Here is a 20,381-nt window from a genome sequence, read left to right on the forward strand (position 1 = left end):
ACTTTACTGATCAAATCAATTCACCTTTAACCTTAATGCCTTTCCTTTCTCACTTACTCTTCCTTTCTTGGGTTATTTTTGCTGTTTAGCGGGTTGGGATGGCAGACTGTCACTTTATTTAGCCCAGCTCTATTTTTCCATTGTTGTTTTAACTTTTGTGAAGAATCTGCTCACATACATATAAAAAGTAATAAAATGAAAAGGCTATGACTGTTCTCCAGAATGTCTTAATTATAATTCTGAATTAAGTTTGTATATTTAAAACTGATATTGCACAAACTACCTCTCTCTATTTAAGAATGATTTTTTGCTCTGAGTATAAAGTAAGATGACTTATTAAAATAACAGCTTCCTAGTTCCAAAATTTCCATTGAAGCACTTTTCCATTATTCAGGATAAATATACAGACCCTGGACAAAAATTTTCCTAAACAGATTCAATCTAAGCCATGCTGCTGTTCTCCATGCCCTTCTTTCCTACTCCCCATTAAGACAAAGTATTATACTGTACACTAGCACATTAATAAAGTTATGTTACCTTAAGTTACACTACCTTAATAAAATCTTGGGCTTCCGAGAGAAAACTGCCTGCATAACACATTTCATATTTCTACATTACTGCCTTTTAGATTGAAAGCTCTATAGTGCAGAGACTGTGCTTTCTTCTGTTGGCATAGCTCCTAGATACATTTTGGCTACCACTGTAATATAATACATAATACATGCACATGCATTGAACACCAATTCATACTTCATACAGGCAACAACAGTATCACAGATGGAGAAACATATTTCAGCACAGGCAGATGTGATGCAGATTATTTAGGCTCTCTTATGTTGAGCCAATCAGATGTTCACCTAACCAAGCAATTGGTGGAATTCTTAATACCAAATATATTTTTTATCATTCAACAGTAATAATAGCTTGTTCCAAGGTTATCATAAGTGTCTTTTTTATTTAAAGACAGAAAAGATTTCTGGGAGTTTGATATATTAAATACATCTAGCCCAATGTTTCTTTTGAGATCAAAAGGTTGACTGCTCACGCAACAATCTTGGTGGCTCCCTGTAGCAACATAAACATTATCTTTGTTCCCCTCTTCTCTCCTCAGAGCTGATGGATTCAGGCATGCTAGCTCCAAATGAGAGAGGCTCACATTTGTGGTACAGAACGATATTACTGACTCACTGCAACACACACACAATTTAGAAATAAATTAATGAGATAGTGTAGCAAGTTGATTTGTGCATTACTGCTGAATACACAAACTGAGCGACTCAGTGTATGAAGAGGCATTCATACTGAGGAAAGCTAAAAAAGTCATTTTACTTACTATAATAAGATAGCCTGTTATGCATGCCACTGTGTGTATAAAAGCATTAAAGCATTGTTTAATTCTTCTTCAAAACATTACCACAATTTTACTGTCTCATCTGAAAGTAATTTTAAATCCATAAACTACAATTTCAAAATAAAATGCAGCAGAGATTAGAATCTATCCGGCTTTATTTGTGTAAATCTGGAGCCATGGAAATCCAGTTACTCTGGATATATACCCATGTAACTGAGTTCAGAAACTCCACAGCAGGTTTTATTATACACCTACACAGTGTATTCTATTGGGTGAGAAGATTACATTTTGGATCATCCTGAGCTGAAAACAACCCTATCTTATAGGATTTATTTGGTCAAGGAACTACAGTTTTAGTGGGGCTATTTAATGGAAATGAAAAATTCATCTATGACATGTGAAGAAGAGCTGTCACTAGCTCTTCCCTCCCCCCCCCCCCCCCCAGGTTGTCAGATTCTGGGCTTACTTATAAAGGTAATCATTACTCTGCTTTATTACTGTTTTATTCTGTCCAGGTTTATACCCATAGTAGCTACATATGTTCCAGCTGTGCATATACAGTGCATACATTGAAACTAATGTTTGTCGCATGTGATTTATTCTCTCTTGCATCCTCTCCCCAGGATGGAAATAAGTGCTATAGTAAGTGCTATGGTATATCTTGTTTTGATAGGATTTTGTCTAAATGTACACACTGCTGTGACAGATTGGGGAATATGTCTATCAATTTATGAATTCCATTTTGACTTTGTGAATGCCTTAGTATACTTCAACTGCCACTTTGAATGTAATCTTAGGGCACGTCTACCCAGGGACACTCAGGCAAGTTAAACTGAATTAAATGAAGGTGTGAATTTAAAATGCATTCCTTCACACTAAGGCCACCTTACTTCCGAATGAGACTATCCATTCAACGGTTTAACGTGATTTAACCAGTGCTGTAGAACCTGAAGATCGATGAATTGGTTTACCACCCTGGATTTGGCAGCTTCAGTTGAAGCTGAAATCAGCAAGATGAAATTCAACAAAGAGAAGTATTATGCTTAGGAGGGAAAAAATCATATGCACAAATACAAAATGGGGAAAAACTGGATAAATGGTTCTACAACTGAAAAGGATCTGGGGGTAATGTAGAGGATCACAAATTCAATATGAGTCAACAATGCGAGGCTGTGATGAAAAAGGCAAATGTCATTCAGAGATACATTAGCAGGAGTGTCATATGTAGACCTGGGAGGTAACTGGTACAGTACTAGTGAGGTCTCAGCTACAGTACTGTGCCCAGTTTTGATCATTGCACTTTAAGTAAGATGTGAAAGAGTCCAGAGGACAGCAACAAAAAGAGAAAGATATTTAGAAAACATGACCCATAAGGAAAGGTTGAAAGAACTGAGCATGTTTACTCTAAAAAAAAGGAGAGAATTAAAAAGGGGACATGATGAGTCTTCAAACATGTAAAAGGGTGCTGCAAAGAGAATGGTGATCAATTGTTCTTTATGTTCATTGAGGGTAGGACAAGAACTCTTTGGGTTACTTTGAAGCAAGGGAGATTTAAATTCGATATTAGGAAAAACTTTCTAATTATATGGGTAGTTAAGTTATGGAATAGGTTACCTAGAGAAGTTATGAAATGCTCATCATTAGAGGTTTTTAAGAACTAGTTAGACAAAACAGCTGACAGGCACGGTCTAGGTATACTTAATTCTTCCTCAGCATGGTGACTGGGGGAAATGGACTAGATGATCTCTTGAGGTTCCTTCTGGCATTACATTTTTATGATTCTTTGATAGAAAGCTTCTCTTGCTTTGTAATTCAACCAGCATGATTGCTTCTGTAACTTGGAATTTTTGTTTTGCAGGAAATTTTGATACTTACATTTGTTTTTGTTCCAAACTGGAACAAAAAAAAAAAAAAAAAAAAACATTTTGAAATTTTCCATGCAATGGAAAAATTTCAGTTTCTGAATTTATTTTTTCACTTTTACATTATTTCACGACATGCCAATGGTATTACTGCATAATATACTCTATTTCATGACAGATCAGTAGTAATGTAAAAACAAAAATGAAAAAAAACCCATAAAATTAAATTCAAAATATAGTGTCAAATTTTTCCAAAATAGATTTTGTTTCAAAATATTCTCCCTGCAAGAATTCATGTTGAAATAAAAACTTCTGAAGCATTTCAATTTCTACATAAAAACAATTTCCATCAGGAAAAAAAAAAACATGTAACAGAAAATGTCTGGTTTCAGAGTAACAGCCGTGTTAGTCTGTATTTGCAAAAAGAAAAGGAGTACTTGTGGCACCTTAGAGACTAACCAATTTATTTGAGCATAAGCTTTCGTGAGCTACACGATGAATGAATCCGATGAAGTGAGCTGTAGCTCACAAAAGCTTATGCTCAAATAAATTGGTTAGTCTCTAAGGTGCTACAAGTACTCCTTTTCTTTTTGAGAAAATTTCTGACCAGCTTTAAGCCTGAGCATAGGCTTGAAGAAATTTGTTGTGTTTCACCTTCTGTCTTTTGGCCTTAGCTTTTCCATCACTAGTTCTCAGGTTTCTGCCTGTCATTTTATGCAGGGTGTCAAAAAACCAAGAACTTTTGGGTGATGAGGACTAAGGGGGTGTTTTGGGGTCAGGGTGTCAATGGTTGCAGATAATGTTCAGTAAGGATTCACTAGATTGACTCCTTGTGCTGTGAGTGGAGCCCACCTTATCCTCCTAGGCTACTTGAACCATCCTTCTCTACAGAGGAAAAAGGACTGAACCATCACAGATTTAGTTAGGACAAGAAGGCAGGCAACCCTGCATTCATCTTCTCTCCGAACATCAAATCCAAAAGTGGTGCTTAAGATAAGGCAGGTTCATTTGAATTTTCTCATCTGACAACAGAACCCAGAGCTGAAGCTAACAGATTATGGTGCTCCTTTATGGACCAATGACTAAAGGCAGCGAAGGACGTCAATGGCAGCAGAGATCCATTTTCTTGAAATATGCGGCCCGTGTTGTCACAATGTCTCTGCTTTGGGAGCTAGCGGAGTGAGGAAGGGAGATACTACTAAATAGTTAGTAGTGAAATAATTACATTTGTAAAATGTCCTCCTGACTAGAGGATTCCAAATTAAAATATTTCTAATACTAGCTCTATACCCAAATCAGTTAATGTTAAAAACAGCTTGGCATCAGAAGGTTTTGTCTGGGTAGATCCAGCGATTCAATGCTAATGCTTTGCTACTGTGCTTTATTCATGGGGATCCCCATGAACATTCATTCTACTCCTCAGGCTAGCAGGAACTGGGATTATTGTGTAGGTAATATCCAAGCAATGGAGGAAAGAACGAAGCAATTGGTCAGCAAAATCCAGTTGAGCAGGCTGAGAAAAGGACCTGATGGCTATGACACACATCCAGGAAAGAAAGGGAATTAAACAAGTGTGAAACACGTATAAGGCACCAGGCGACAGACAGTCATATGCAGGGGAGCAAGAAAGAGTAACAGCCAAAAGGATTCTAACTGACTGTAAATGTGCAAGTAAACAGCCCACACTTTTAACAAGTCTGAGAACTGATGCTGTGTTAACACTAATTCAAAGGAAAAATTGGAGAGAAATACACATTTACTCTAGGTTAATCGGCTTCCCTAACTCTGGAAGTCAATTTGACAAAATTTTTAGGAGATACCGTAACACAAACTATCAGGTCATCATTATCATCATCCCTGTTTTCTGTTACTTATAATAAAAACCTGTATTTTGAATTTAACTTAAAATTAAGAGGATAAACAAGTTAAATGAATATTCATTATATTTGCTAACTGTTCTCTAGATACATTAAGGACAAATGCAATGCATCATTTAAATATTACCTTGATTGTTTTATCCATATCACTGTAACACAGAGAATTGAGAGGTATTTTAAAGGGCTTCCAGACAGGATTCAAGTTGTTTTTTATAACCTGCCAAAAAGATTTGATAAAATAGCATTGTTAGCAAGGCAAGATGGAGAGGGACCATCAGTTTTGCCCTGTTTTTATTCCATAACTATAACAAATATGGAAAGTGTTGACCTCTGAGGCAGTCACAAAAAACATGTACACATGACAAGGATATAACAAGACCCGGATCATCATAACAGGAGAAAATTTTGTTTTAACACCAAGACCTTGGAGGAAGTTGGATGCTGCTGCTCACTGCTAGGTCAGTATTTTCCAAAAGGGAAATTTAATCTATCATGCCATTTAAATCCCAAACTGGAGAGGATGTAACATTCCAGTACCTCTGTACTGGAAGACCCAAAGCATAGGCAGCATTTTGCTATGTACCCCCACATCTTACCAGTAGAAGCAAGACAATGGGGTAAAATCATCATTTCCAGAAGTTACATTTCACTCCACCAAATGTTTATACTGAAACACCATTTCCAGAAGTATTTCTCCAGAGATTCAAGGGTTAAGGGAAGGGGGCGGGGCAGAAGAGATGTGCAAGTCAGCAAAGGCCACTTTATAACCTCCTCATGTCTATCAAGCAAAAAGAATCTTAGTGCTGTAAGGGACTGTGCCTTCCTCTAAATTTGTTAATTATTTAAATACTGATTAGGGCTTCAGGCTCTCCTATAAGTATTTAGTAATAAGTTATACACTTATTTTAAGCAGTAAATATCAGACCTAGCTGAAGTTGTCATTCTCCGATATTAATAGTAATATTATAATAGCATCTAGGTGTTCCTACCAAAACTAGACCATTATGCTAGCCATTACATACATCTAAACAATCGCTGCCCACACGGTTTACAATCTAAATGGACAAGAGTAAGAAAAAGCAGTATTATCCACATTTGAGTGCCAGAGACATTTCATGACTTTCAAGTCACACAGAAAAAAAGTTTAACAGGAGACCTGAGTTTTCCCATCTCTGAGTCCCAGTTTGGCGCCTTAACCACAAGATTAACTCTCCTGCTCTAAAGGTGCTGTACCTTTAGTGCTATGTTATACATTTAAAGTCAGATTAACTCAATAAAACTCTAGTTTCTTGTGAACAACCTCCCCTACCTCAGTTCTGTGAACCATTACCCAGTTCCCTTCCGAGGTCTGCTTGTGGAACTCCAAGTAAGGGTCTGACTTTCCAAAAATATCCTGAGTTTAAAAAATAGGCAGTTATCACATGGCATGAATGTTATCAAACACTAATTAATATACATAGTCCGATAAATGGAAGGTAAACAAGAGACACCTTCCTAAAAACTATTAAACATCTTTCTGATGAAGAATACAAATCACTTTTCAGGTATCATTCTCATTATTGCTTTTTAAAACAGGATAGTTTATATTAACAAGCCAAAGAATTATATAGCTATGAGTAGATTAGAAATATTCTTTAAATGTAAGGTGAGATTCTGTGCTCTGTAAACACTGCCAGACAGTTCCATCTCAGGGCAATGGGACCACTAGGTGTATGAAGGGCAGGACCCAAATTCAAAGCTGCCTAATTAGAGCATTATAAAAATGTAAAATAGAAGCATTTCTTCCCTACACACTTATTTTTAACATCTATTTTAGAATTTCATAGAGCAATTAAAGCGTTTAGAGATTCTAATGCCAGCCCTGAAGTGGTTTCTTTATTATAATGGATTTGCCCACTCTAACATATACTTTGTCTGAAAGTGAACTTTCTACAGTTATTTATTTTAGTAAATAAAATTAAAATGCAAAAGCATTCACACTAATGAACAGATACAAAGCTAGGATTAATTTATATGGACAGAGTTAAGTCTTGTTCAAAGAATATTTTGGGCAATATACCTGTCTCACTTTAGAATTAGGTCAAGATTCATTCTAAAAACTTCAATGTAATTCACAAAATGTTCTGTTTCTATAGTTTTCTTCTACTGTAAGCAGTATCTTAGTAGACTTAATTTCTTCAGCAAAGAATCCCAGAATGAATCAAGCCCTGTCATTATTTATTTATAAGAGCATCATTATTTCAATGCTTTGTTATTATAAATACAACCATTAAGTACCTTATTGTCTAGTTTCCTTGCTTCTATTTCGAACAAGACCACTCTGTTATCCTTTACTTCTTCTGCTGTAATCTAGGTAGATAAAAGAAGGACGAACATTTATTCTGTGTTCAGATACTATATACTTCACTAATATTATTCACAACATACCTAGAAAGGGTAGATGTGAAATATTTTATTTAAATATAGAAGTACTTGAAGATCCTTGGATGAAAAGGTAGGACACAACTCTGAAGTGTTTTAAAAACATCAGGCAAGCTATACAACTCCTATGTTAGTAGGTAAATAGTCTCATTTTACAAATGAATAACCCAAGATACAGATGTTAAGATTCACATTTTCAACAGTGGCCACTAATTTTGGATGGCTCAAGTTGAGACATACAGGTCCCGATTTTCAGAAGCAAGCACCCCTAATGCAGCTGAAGTCAACTGATGCTGAGAGCGTTCAATACCTCTGAAAATGGGCACCAAAAGTTGAAACCCCAAAAAATGGACCACTTTGAAGATTTTGGATTATTTATTTGCCAAATGCCACAGACCCAGTGCCAGAACCAGGTATAGAACCTACGAGTTCCAACACCAAATGTCCCTGCTCAATGAGATAAAAGAGCTTGCTGAACTAACTGTACAGAAGCACATTTTCAGAGCTTCTCTCACATCCACTAGATGGTGAGATCTGTATTTATGCAGTTCAAGTTCAAGCTTCTAAACGGTTTTCATATTTAAAAAAAAAACACTGTGGTGCAGCACACTTAGAAACCTGCTAAACTGTGGTTATAGCTAGAAGGCAGACAGCATTCTAAAAGGAATTTTACTGCTGTTCTGTCATTTTCAAAGGCAAAAAAGGGATGCTCGGTGAGGTCTTTAACTCTACAGGCAGATCACAGACTGAAGTCAAAGTTTGTCTGTTGGTCTCAACTTTATAACTAGCAAATAATAGTCTGTGGGAGGTATCATCCTCAGACGCAGCATACTCTGTTCCATTATGTACTTGACCAATTCTGATATCGGAAGAACATGTGGCAAGTAACAATACCACCATTTGTATCCAGTCCTCTGAACAGCAATATCATCACAAACTTATGGACATCTTTGAACAAAGTATTAGAATAGCAGCTAGAAATCGTACATGGATCTTGGGTTGAAAAAAAAAATCTCTTATACATGGGAGGTGACCCCTACAAGTTTGCCAAAGGTCATGCTTTTTGGCTACAAAGTCACTTTCGTACACAATTTGGAAAGTCATCAATTTTAGCTGAATAAAGTAGACCAGATTTCTACATTTCACTGTATAGAATAGAGGTGGTGCAAACTAGGGCACTAACATTGTAGCCTGAAGAAAGCGTACAGGACATATGAAGATAAGATCCTGGTGCCTCTGAATAATGTTTAATTTCCTGGTTGGCAGTATCCCACAATACTTAATTAACAGACTCAGCCTATTAATTGCTGATCTCAATGGAGCATTCCCATTAGAACTGCATTGCCAAATCTGTCCATCCATTTTGCTAACATCCATCACCACTGAAGAATTTGAGAGATCTGCATTAATTTTATGATTCATCTTTCTTTCTCCCAGTGAGTCTGCTGGTTATTTTGATGCTGGCTAAAAGGTAAAGCTAAATCAGCCTTAGTTAGCTCTGGTCTACTCTACAAACTTACGTTGGTATAAACTACTTCGCTCAGGGGTGTGAATTTTCCATATCCCTGAACAACATAGTTATATTGACTTATCTTCCCATTGTAGACAGTGCTATCATAGAATCATAGAATATCAGGGTTGGAAGGGACCCCTGAAGGTCATCTAGTCCAACCCCCTGCTCGAAGCAGGACCAATTCCCAGTTAAATCATCCCAGCCAGGGCTTTGTCAAGCCTGACCTTAAAATACAAGGATACAGTTGAGGAACATGGGTGCTGTGATCTGGGAACCCAGCCTAAAAGTGGTGAGAGTTATAGGAAAGTAGTACAGGCATAGACCCGTCACTTGCATTAGGGTGCCCACAGAGAGACCGAGTAAGGGAATCAAAGATACAACTTGCCATAAGCCATGACAACCAAGTGATCCAGGAAACTACAGGCCTGTTAGTTTGACCTCAATGAATGCAAGATCTTAGAACAAATTTGGAAAGAGAAAGTAGTTAAGGACATAGGGGTAAACAATAATTGGGATAAAAATAAAACACAGTTTTACAAAATGTAGATTATGCCAAACCAACCAGATTTAAATTTATTTATTTATTTGGAGATGGTAACTTACTTTCTAGACAAAGGAAATGCAGTAGATCTAATCTACCTGGATTTTAGTAAGGCATTTGATACAGTTCCACATGGGTAATTAAATTGGAGAAGATGGGGATTAATATGAGAATCGAAAAGTGGGTAAGGACTTTGCTAAAGGGGAGACTACAACGGGCCATACTGAAAACCAAAAGGTCAGGCTGGAAGGAGAACTAGTGAAGTTCCTTGGGGATCTCTGTCTTGTGATCAGTCTAATTTACATTTTCATTAATGACCTTGGCACAAAAAAGCAGGAATGAGATAATAAAATTACGATGTTGGGAGATATTTACTCATATGGAGGAGGACCAGAATATCATATATGGGATTAATAGAAATGGGATGAAGTTTAATAGTGCAAAGTGAAAGGTTTTGTTGTTAGTCCTTAAGTGCATGAATTTTTACTATAAATTGGGGACATATCAGTTAGAAGCAACAGAGAAGGAGAATGACCTGGATATATTGCTCAATTACAGAATGACTATGAGCCACCAATGTGACGTGGCAGGGAAAAAGCTAATGCAACCCTAGGATGCATCAGCCAAGGTATTTTTAGTAGAGACAGGAAAGTGTTATTACCATTCTAAAAGGCACTGGTGAAATCTCAACTGGAATACGGTGTGAAATTTTGATCTTCCATGTTAAAGATTTATTCAAACTGGAACAGGTGCAAAGAAGGGCTACTAGGATGATCAAGGGAATGGAGAACCTACCTTACAAAAGGACCGTGGCTTGTTTAGCTTAACCAAATGAAGGCTGAGGGGAGATGACTGCTTTCTATAAATACATCAGACGGATAAACACCAGGGAAGGAGAGAAGTTATTTAAGTTAAGGGCCAAAGCTGGCACAAGAACAAATGGATATAAGCTGGCCATCAATAAGGTTAGGCTTGAAATTAGACGAAGGTTTCTAACTATCAGAGGAGTGAAGTTCTGGAACAGCCTTCAAAGGGGAGTAGTGAGGGCAAAAACTTGTTTCAAGACTAAAGCTTAATAAGTTTACAGAGAGGATGGTATAATGAGACTGCCTACAATGGCACATAGCACATCTGCGACTGCTATTAGCAAATATCCCCAATGGCTGGAGATGGGACACTAGACAGGGAGGACTGAGTCAATACAGAAAATTCTTTCTAGGTGTCTGGCTTGTGGGCTCACCCATATGCTCAAGATTTAACAGATCACCATATTTGGTGTCAAGAAGAAATTTTCCCCTTGGGCAATTAGAGCTCCTGGGAGCGGTTTGCCTTCCTTTGCAGCATGGAGCGTGGGTAACTTGAACTACCGTAAATGGTAGATTCTCCGTAACTTGAAGTCTTTAAATCAAGATTTGAGAATTTCAGTAACTCAGCCAGAGATTAGGGGTCTATTACAGGAGTGGGTGGGTGAGGTTCTGTGGCCTGTGAAGTGCAGGTGGTCAGACTAAATGATCATGAGATTCCCTTCTGGCCTTAGAGTCCATATTAACTGAATATCTCTAGCCACCCTAGTACTGGTTAAAAGCCCCTACTGATGCTGCAAAACTGACCCCAAAATAAAGATCATTAATGGGTTCTCCATCCACTCAGTTCCCACATCAAGAAATACCCTTCAGTGCCAGCATGGTTGTTGCTTATACTCTTATTGGTTGCCAAATCTACAGTTCTATCACTCACTGCTTGACAACCCAATAATTGTATACATGTTAGTGTTTGCTCATGACCAACTAAAGCAATAATGAAACTTCAAAGTTACCCTAAAGACTGGTAACTTTAAATAGATCTATTCCTACAGAAAAAAGAGTAAAGACCAGGAATTTTAACGTTTATGTCTCAATTCCATTACCTAGTTACCTTTTTGATGTAACCTCTTGCTGTTCTCTGCCGAAAAGATTATATATTGCTCAGGACACAGACCGCCTTAATTATTTGTAAAGCTCTAGACACACCTACAGTGGTTACCACTAAATATTAGCCATTTATCTAGTTACCACACTGGTATCATGATACTACATTAGACTTCTATCCTAATTCCGTTTATGTAGGATACAGCTTGAGATGAAAGTAAAATCATTTGCGAAGAAAATAAAAACTAATAAGAGTCCACATTTGCTCAGGACCTGAGGGTAAGTAATTGAAAGAAGCAATTTGATTTTTGTTGTTTAAATAAATAAATAAATAAATAAAAAGTGTTCACCCACTTGAGTTTATTTGAGCCTCTGAAGACTCTTTGATTTTGATAAGTTGGTCAACAGAGAAGTACTGTTTTGTAAATTGAAAGCTGCAAACAAACAGCTGTGAAAGAAATATTCCTGTTACTATGATGTGATAGAACACATTTAACTCAGTAAGAGAAACAACTTGTGGGCTATATGCTAGAAGGAAAAAGCCAAGTATCATCCTACCGTAATGCTTCCTTTCCCGGCAGGTTTGCCATTTTTAAACATTAATGGTCTTGTTAGTGTCTTGCAGGAGACTATCTGTCAAAACAAAAGTTAAATTATAATAACTCTTGACAATTAACAGTTTTTCACATTGAAAGAAACAAGTGGTGTTGCATATTCCATTTTAGGAAACTATTCTACCATGAGAACTCCAGCATTACTTTTATTTCTTATAGCCTTCAATATGTTTGGATAATATTTAAAGATATGAAGCTATATGCAACTTTGACTACACGACAGAAGTAAAAACAAGGTAAGAACTACAAGAAATCCTTTACACACCAATAATTTCAACAGTAGAATAAGGACTTTTCCTGAATAGCTGCTAAAGATGGCTTGTATCTGACATGATACATACATACGTACATTAATATACATCAGGGAGGATGCCTGAAATTGTGAGATTAGACTATCCCTTAATTCTTGACACATTGCATTTGGATTTATACATATGGCAAATAATTTAAGCAATCAGATTGCTGAAAAAGTACATTTTTGTTTTATAGTATGTCTATGTTTTATTTTGTTATTTTACCTACATTCAGAATTTCAGGCTTAGCTTCTACTAGTACTCAGTTCCTCTTTTGGGGAGGTGGGGGGAGTATCTTTTAAAAAGAATGTGAAGAGACAAGAGACAAACTTCTTTCAAAAAGATCCCTTTCATAATTTTATGTCAAAACGCAGAACAAACTGCATTGAGTAACAACATTAACAGGAAGACAAGGTCTTTTAGGAAGACAATTTACTTTTCTTTGTCTCTCGCTGAAGCGAACAGTAATGACAGCAACAAGAACCTTCATAAACAAACTTTCAGCACTGTGCTGTTAGTTTCCCCATCTTGGAATCTCTAAACTTTCCTTCTAGAAGAGGCTCAAGTAGAAAAGCCAGCAACTTTGAATTCCATAGTTTCACTTTCCAATTAGATGCCAGTTATCTAGACAAATTAGCAAGTGCAGAGAAGATACTTGAATTTTTCTAAAAATACCTGAAATTATTGTCCTGAAATACCTGAAATTAGCCCAGATGCACTGGAACCTGATGCCTCATTAAAAAGCCTCAAAATTAGCAATTCATATAATTCACTGATGTTTGCAATGTTTTGCAATCATGCCACATAATCTTGTTTTTGATCTTGCAGAAAGGAAGAGTATCATGCTGCTGTTACAATGCTTTAAGGTACAGATTAATAGCTACTATAGGATTTTCTATGGAGCCTGACTTAATAGCTCAAGTGTCATGTCATGACAACAGTAGTTTGGAATCTGCAAGCATTTGGGTATTCTGTATGGCAGTGACTAGCTATCATTTCTCATTTATTCCTAGTCCACCTGTTCTCTAAACAGCAATCTGCTTAATTACAGCCAGGGATATGCCAACCTCTTCATGGGCCACCTTGAAGAAGAATTTCTGGACAAACACAAGCATGAAACCAATAAGATACCTGAGATACATAGATGATATTTTCATCCCCTGGACAGACACCTAAACTACCTCATAGATTTTCACTACAACTTCAGCAACTACCACCAACACATAAAAGTCTCTCTAAAACACACCCACACTAGCAACAACTTCCTGGACACCAAGATCAATTTCGACAACGGAATCCTACAGACAACAATGTACAAGAAACCCACGGATCACCACACCTACCTTCAGAGGTCCAGTAAGCACCTCAAGCACACCAGAAAATCTGTTATCTACAGCCTGGGACTTAGATACTACAGAATATGCTGACAGGAGAAAGTCTAGGATAAACACACTTAAAACTGCCTTCACCAAACAAGGACACTCCGAATCAGAGAAATAGATCACTTTATGGAATGGGCCACCCAAATAACCCAATAGAACCTGCCTCAACACAGAAATAAAACCTCCTTTGACCACACACACCTAGTTGTCACCTATCACTCCACATAGGTACCAATATGGGTTATCATCAGATAATCACAACACATACTTGATGGGAACCACATTCTGAAAGAAATTTTCTGAACCCCTACTTCTGGCCTTCAAACAATCCCCCCACCTCTCCAAGTTCATCAGAAGCAAACTCCCCACATACCAGGACACACCAACTAAAAGCGGCACCAGACCCTGCAAGAACAACAGATGCAAAACCTGCAGACATACCTCCACTGCTAGCATGGTCGAAACTGTGTGTTGTGGGGGGTGTTAAGATCCATGGATCCTTCACATGCGTATCACAACATGAGGTGTACACTTCTTCCAATGCACTAAATGCCCAAACAACATCACTATGGTCTTGAATGAACTCACACAAAAAAAATAAGACAAAAGTACCTTATCACCGTCAGGTGAACACTTTTCACAAAAAGAAAAGGAGTACTTGTGGCACCTTAGAGACTAACCAATTTATTTGAGCATGAGCTTTCGTGAGCTACAGCTCACTTCATCCGATGAAGTGAGCTGTAGCTCACGAAAGCTCATGCTCAAATAAATTGGTACTTGTGGCACCTTAGAGACTAACCAATTTATTTGAGCATGAGCTTTCGTGAGCTACAGCTCACTTCATCCGATGAAGTGAGCTGTAGCTCACGAAAGCTCATGCTCAAATAAATTGGTTAGTCTCTAAGGTGCCACAAGTACTCCTTTTCTTTTTGCGAATACAGACTAACACGGCTGTTACTCTGAAACTTTTCACAAAGCGATCACTCTATCTGACTTCTCAGTCGTTATTCTCAAGGGACGTCTGAACAAAACCTTTTACAGTTGGGCCTGGGAGCTTAATTTCATAATTTTGCTAAATACTAAAAATCATGGACTGAATAGAGATACTGGATTTATGACTTCTTGGAACAATCTATAACCCAGTTAAACCTTGCCCCTCAGCCTCTTTTCCCCCTATGACTAGAGAAGTGTTAACAGGTCACCTGAATGATCCCTTGAAATGTGTGTTAACTACTCATGCTAAACAATCTGTACCATCTTGTATTTAGCTGTGACTGAGTACATTTCCCAGACCTAAAGAAGATCTCAAAAGCTTGTCTCTCTCACCAACAGAAGTTGGTCCAATAAAAGATCTCACCCTCTTGTGATAGAGATAATATTCTCTCTCTCATATTCTACTTTGACTAGCATACATTAGACAAAACCTCAAGACGAGTGCTCACAGAATGATCTTATGTGCGGAACTGAAAGAAAAACAAACTCGCAGAGACTCTTACGCCTGGTCTACACAAGGAAATTAGTGAAAAATCCACACACTTGAGCAACGCAGTTAAACTGACCTAACTCCCGGTGTAAACAGTGCTAGGTTGATGGAGAATTCTACTGTTGACTTAACTACCGCCTCTCAGGGAGGTGGATTACCTACTCCAATCGGAGAACTCTTCCAGTCCACATAAGTAAGTAGCTGTAACATTTTAAGTGTAGACAAATTAGCAGAGACTCTTATTCTTCACTTACGAGTGCTATCCCCTCATGAGCGTGGTTATAGGTCAGTGCATATAAAAGAGGCATAGCTTAAAGTAAGCTTACTATTACATAGTTTTAGTAGAAATCAAAGTGGGTAATAAAATTGACACACTACACCCCATATTCTTCATAGAAATATTATATGATTATAGCATAACTATGATGTTTTGTCCAAGATCAGACATGTAAGATATCATTAGAAAGGTTATGATTTTCTGAATGTGATTATCCTATTTGTATGCCTGTCTCATTTTTGTATCTAAAGTTAGGAATATAGACTGTACATCTGTAGTACAAAAGTGTTTGCACCTGGGGAATGCCCACCAGACAGAATGCAATTAGTCTGGCTGGCTAGCTGGGGACAAGTCAATGGACCATTAGGGAGAACAATGGGTCTTTAAAGATGCTAATCTCTGGGATGCTACAAACGGCCTTTGACTCATGGCTGCTTTGACACTGCAGGGTCATGTGATTATGAAACCTGGCACTGGACTCCATGATAGAATACCAGTATTTTCCACTGATGGGGGGCGAGGAACCACACAGGAAAACAAAGGATTCCTGCCATATGTAAAACCTATTTCAGGCAAGGGAGGGATGTAATCAAGGTTTGTTATTCACTGAATCCCTGCCCAGGATGACAGCTGGAAACATCTAAGAAACAAGGACAAAGGTGGGGGGAGAGGGAGGGGGCAAGAGGAGGACTGAGCCCAGGCTGGAAAAGGTGTCTGGCCTGTGAAAGAAATACCTAGAGTTTAAACTGCAAGCAAGAGCAGTTTACCTTCAGGAACCTCTGCAATCTGCCTAAAACAACATTTAGGGTGAGAAATTACTACTTGTAATGACAGGTTTCAGAGTAGCAGCTGTGTTAGTCTGTATCTGCAAAAAGAAAAGGAGGACTTGTGGCACCTTAGAGGTTAACAAATTTATTTGAGCATAAGCTTTCGTGAGCTACAGCTCACTTCATTGGATGCATTCAGATGCTGTAGCTCACGAAAGCTTATGCTCAAATAAATTTGTTAGTCTCTAAGGTGCCACAAGTACTCCTTTTCTTTTTACTTGTAATGAGTTTCTTTGGTGTATTAAGCTTAGTTTGCATGTTTGTTTTATTTGCTCAACACCATCTGCTTTGATCTGTTTGCTAACCCTTATCACTTAAAAATCTATCTTTTGCAGTTAATAAACGTGGTTTTTGTTTTCTCTAAAATCAGTTTGTGGAATTCATACATGAGGGGGCAAAAAGCTATGGACATCTTCCTCCACACTGAGGAAGGGAGCAAATTTCATGAGCTTACACTGTACAGTTCTCTGTGCAGTGCAAGACTATACAATTTTGGGTTTACACTCCAGAGGGGGTGTGAACTTAGTGCTGGGTCATTCCTAAGCCGAAGCCTTCCCATGAGTGCTGATTTCAGTATCTGTGTCTGTCTGCAGCTGGGTGTATGCTGGAGGAGGCTTGCAGGCGGGGCTCAGCACGACAGCGTAAGGGAGCCCAGGCTGGTGGAACAGGTGGGCTCAGTAGTACCGCAGCACATCAGGTGACACCCTGGGAGGCCAGGAGTAACCAGTCACAAACATATTCCCTGTAGTACATGCTCAGGCACTGTTTGAACTCACTTGTCCCAGAGTGGATTCAAATTCTCCCAGGAAGTCATCATCACTTAGATCAATGGTTTTGTTGTCAATGTCATAAATCCCAAATTTAAACTTCTGAACCAGTTCAAAGTAGTAATCAATTAGGAACCTCTTGGCGAACTTTGGGTTCAAGGAATTCTTAACCCTTTCTGTGCGATCAACCTGCAAATAGAAAAGTCACATTACCAAGATGTTCATCAACTGGCTCATACAACTATGCTGGTGGCCAAATCAATTCACATCTCATGCTAGGCTTCCAAGAGCCCTGCTAGGTACAAGTATAATAATATGCACTTCTGAACACCTTTCATCCTAGTAGAAAGTACTTTACAAACTAAATTTTACAAAATCCAGGTGTGGTAGACAAGGCATATTTAAGGATCAGTTCTCCCACCAGTGAAATGCAGTCACTTCTGGACATTTCATAAATAAAATGTAACATTTTGTCCAAAGTGAAGGCTGGGAGAGATGAACTCAGAAATGTTTGAAAAACCTAGTAGTCCTGATGAAATCACCACACTGGACAAGAACAAACAATGAGAGAACAGGAAGAAGTCAAATCATTAGAAAGGGCAACACTGGCAGTTTTGGGGGCAAGCACACACTATTCCATTAGAAGACAGAGCAGTTGCTGCTTCTGAGTTAGCTCCTCCAGTACACCAGAAGGCCTGCTGCCTGCCCGTCTATTCTCTGCAGAGAGCAGGGCCCCCCCGGGAAATTAAACTATGGGTACACCACAGAGCTTATAACGGTGCAGAGCGTCTGCACTAGCAGTGCAGCTATGCCAAAAGGAGAGAGCTCTCCCATCAACTTAATTACTCCAGCCCCTGCAAGCAGTGGTAGCTATGCTGGTGGGAGAAGCTCTTCAGCTGACATAGCGCTGTCCACACCGGTGCTTAGGTAGGTTCAACTTCTGTCGCTCAGGGGGTGGCTTATTCACACCTGAGACACATAATTTATACCAACTTAAGATGTAGTGTAGCCATAGCCTCAGATATTATGAGAGCCTAGATAAAATAAAAGTACCACTCGCACGGTGCAGCTCCGTAGCAGGTTACATGTCCGTGATTGATACACACACACACTCTGGCCCGAAGTATCTAGTACAGTTGGTAAGTCATAAGAACTATTGAAAGTAACTCTAGTACCTCACTATTTTCATTGTTAGAAATACTCAGCCAGACTGTACTTTAAGAATATTCTAGGAAAAAAGTGTCATACTCTACCTCATACCACTGTTGCCCACTTGTATTATGGAGAAGTACACACAGCGGGTCCGACTTTGAACCAACATCTTTATCCAGGAGATTGTTGCAGGAGATGGTCAGCTCCACCTTTGTTACACACTGTGCCGCCATCTGCTAATCTGGAAATAAGTAGAAGAACTAAATATTAAAAAAAATATAGACTCCAAAAATAAACAGATGCAACCTAAAAGCATCAGGAAGTAGGCGTAGTATGAGCCTCTCAAGAGCAAGATTTGGAGCTCTAAGTGCTACCTGGACAAGTCACACTGACACATATCTGTATATTGTAACAAACTTCTAGCTTCATTTAAATAAAAAAAACTTCATTCCAATCATTAACACACAAAAATGTGTATACAAGATGAAAGATTCAGGCTTCTCAAACCATCTGGGTACCAAAGTAAGAAACTGGAAATAGCACTAGAAAACCGTATCAATTAAATAAGATACTTCTGGCACACTTTTCACCCTGAGTTCTTAAAGCACTTAATAAACATTAAGTGATTATGCTGCAAAACACCCATATGAAGGTATTCACTGTCACATAATACAAAAACTAATTGAAAAGGAAAATTGGCAAATTCAGAGCTGAAATTAATTCCCACACACAATGCATATGTAGTATGCACCTCTCTGCAACAGGATACTGAAGCCAAGAACTTAGCAGGATTTTAAAATTTATATAAAATCCTGGGCTAAAGCCAACCTCTAATTACGAGGGTTAGGAGGAGGAAAACTTTAGCTGGGAGCATATTATCCCGTAAGTGCCTACTATAAACTTTCTTGGACATCCTCTGAAGCATCCCGAGTCTTTCCTTGAACCCAAAGGAGGCCCACTAGCAAGAAGTGCTGCACAAGCAGTCCATCACCATCTGGTTCCTGGACTGCAGTTCCAGCTCTTACTCTAGGACAGTTATAATGTTTTATTTTTAGTTTAATATTAAACTATAGCTTAACTTTGGTAATACATTTGTTACAGCCCTGGCTGAATCCCCACTTGAACAGTCACGAGTCTGCTGATTTGGGCTCCAAATTTTCAATCCCATGTGCTTCCAAACCAACTGAATGTGAGTAGTGTCCAGTGTTTCTAGTTCTGCCCTCTCAAGCATTCCCATCTGGAACTCCTCCTTGGAAAATTGGACCCTGCAGTCAACCCTACCCTCAGCTGTCTGCTTAACCCACCAAATTCTTTCAGAAGCCTACGCACACTCTTTCCTGAACTCCACTCTCCTGGGTACTCCAGTTTATACCACCTAACAGTTAAAGTAAGGAAAAATGCAGGCTTTGCAAAGGAACTTCTTAAAAAGTCATATGTGTACATACGCGTGCACACACACACACAGAGAAAGCTGAAGAGTTACAGATCTATAGAAAAAATGCGAACACCTAAATGCAATTCCCTCCCTCAGAGTCCTCACCGCTACCAAGACAGTCGGCTGCATTTTGGTCAGTGTCCTTTAGGGAGAAGGCAAGGCTCTTCTGTGCCCCAGTTCCTTCAGCTGAGTCTTCACAGAATGATAGGACTGGAAGGGACCTCAAGAGGTCATCTAGTCCAGTCCCCTGCACTCATTGCAGGACTTAGTGTTAGGAAGACCAGTGGTCCCCAACGTGGTGCTCGCGGGTGCCATGGCACCCACAAGGGCATTTATGTGCACCCACCTATTGACAAGGGAGCGCTTCCGCTGGACAACCCGCTGCCGAAATGCTGCCAAGAAGCAGCAACACCAAGAAGCGTCGCCACCAAAATGCCACTGCTTCTTGATGATGCCACTTCTCGGCGGCATTTCAGCGGCTGGTTGTCCAGTGCCCGCTACACTCTTCTGGGAACATGAATATGCTATTGCAACAGAAAGGTTGGGGACCACTGATCTAGGCCATTCCTGACAGATGTTTGTCTAACTTGCTCTTAATCTCCAATGATGGAGATTCCAAAACCTACCTAGGCATTTGTCCTTACTGAATGAATTTCATCTTATTTACTTCTCCAGTTTG

At 38.8% G+C, this 20,381-nt stretch overlaps 1 protein-coding gene across 6 annotated transcripts in view; it reads right to left on the reverse strand.

Annotated features, from left to right (window-relative positions):
- The window catches only part of CPNE3 (copine 3), a 64,058-nt gene that overhangs the window by 24,308 nt on the left and 19,369 nt on the right, over nt 1-20,381 (reverse strand). For 5 of the 6 annotated variants that reach the window (XM_073330648.2, XM_073330645.2, XM_073330649.2 and 2 more), the window contains 6 exons: nt 18,369-18,508; nt 17,125-17,304; nt 12,031-12,105; nt 7,368-7,439; nt 6,400-6,483; nt 5,218-5,307 (listed from right to left, as the gene is read on the reverse strand). In XM_073330648.2, the coding sequence (XP_073186749.2) occupies nt 5,218-5,307; nt 6,400-6,483; nt 7,368-7,439; nt 12,031-12,105; nt 17,125-17,304; nt 18,369-18,500 (633 nt within the window). In that variant the 5' untranslated portion in view covers nt 18,501-18,508. The remainder of the gene's footprint in view (nt 1-5,217; nt 5,308-6,399; nt 6,484-7,367; nt 7,440-12,030; nt 12,106-17,124; nt 17,305-18,368; nt 18,509-20,381) is intronic. The other variant, XM_073330650.2, reaches the window with a different exon arrangement.

Source organism: Lepidochelys kempii, chromosome 2 (assembly GCF_965140285.1).
Source record: "Lepidochelys kempii isolate rLepKem1 chromosome 2, rLepKem1.hap1, whole genome shotgun sequence".
NCBI lineage: Eukaryota > Metazoa > Chordata > Testudines > Cheloniidae > Lepidochelys > Lepidochelys kempii.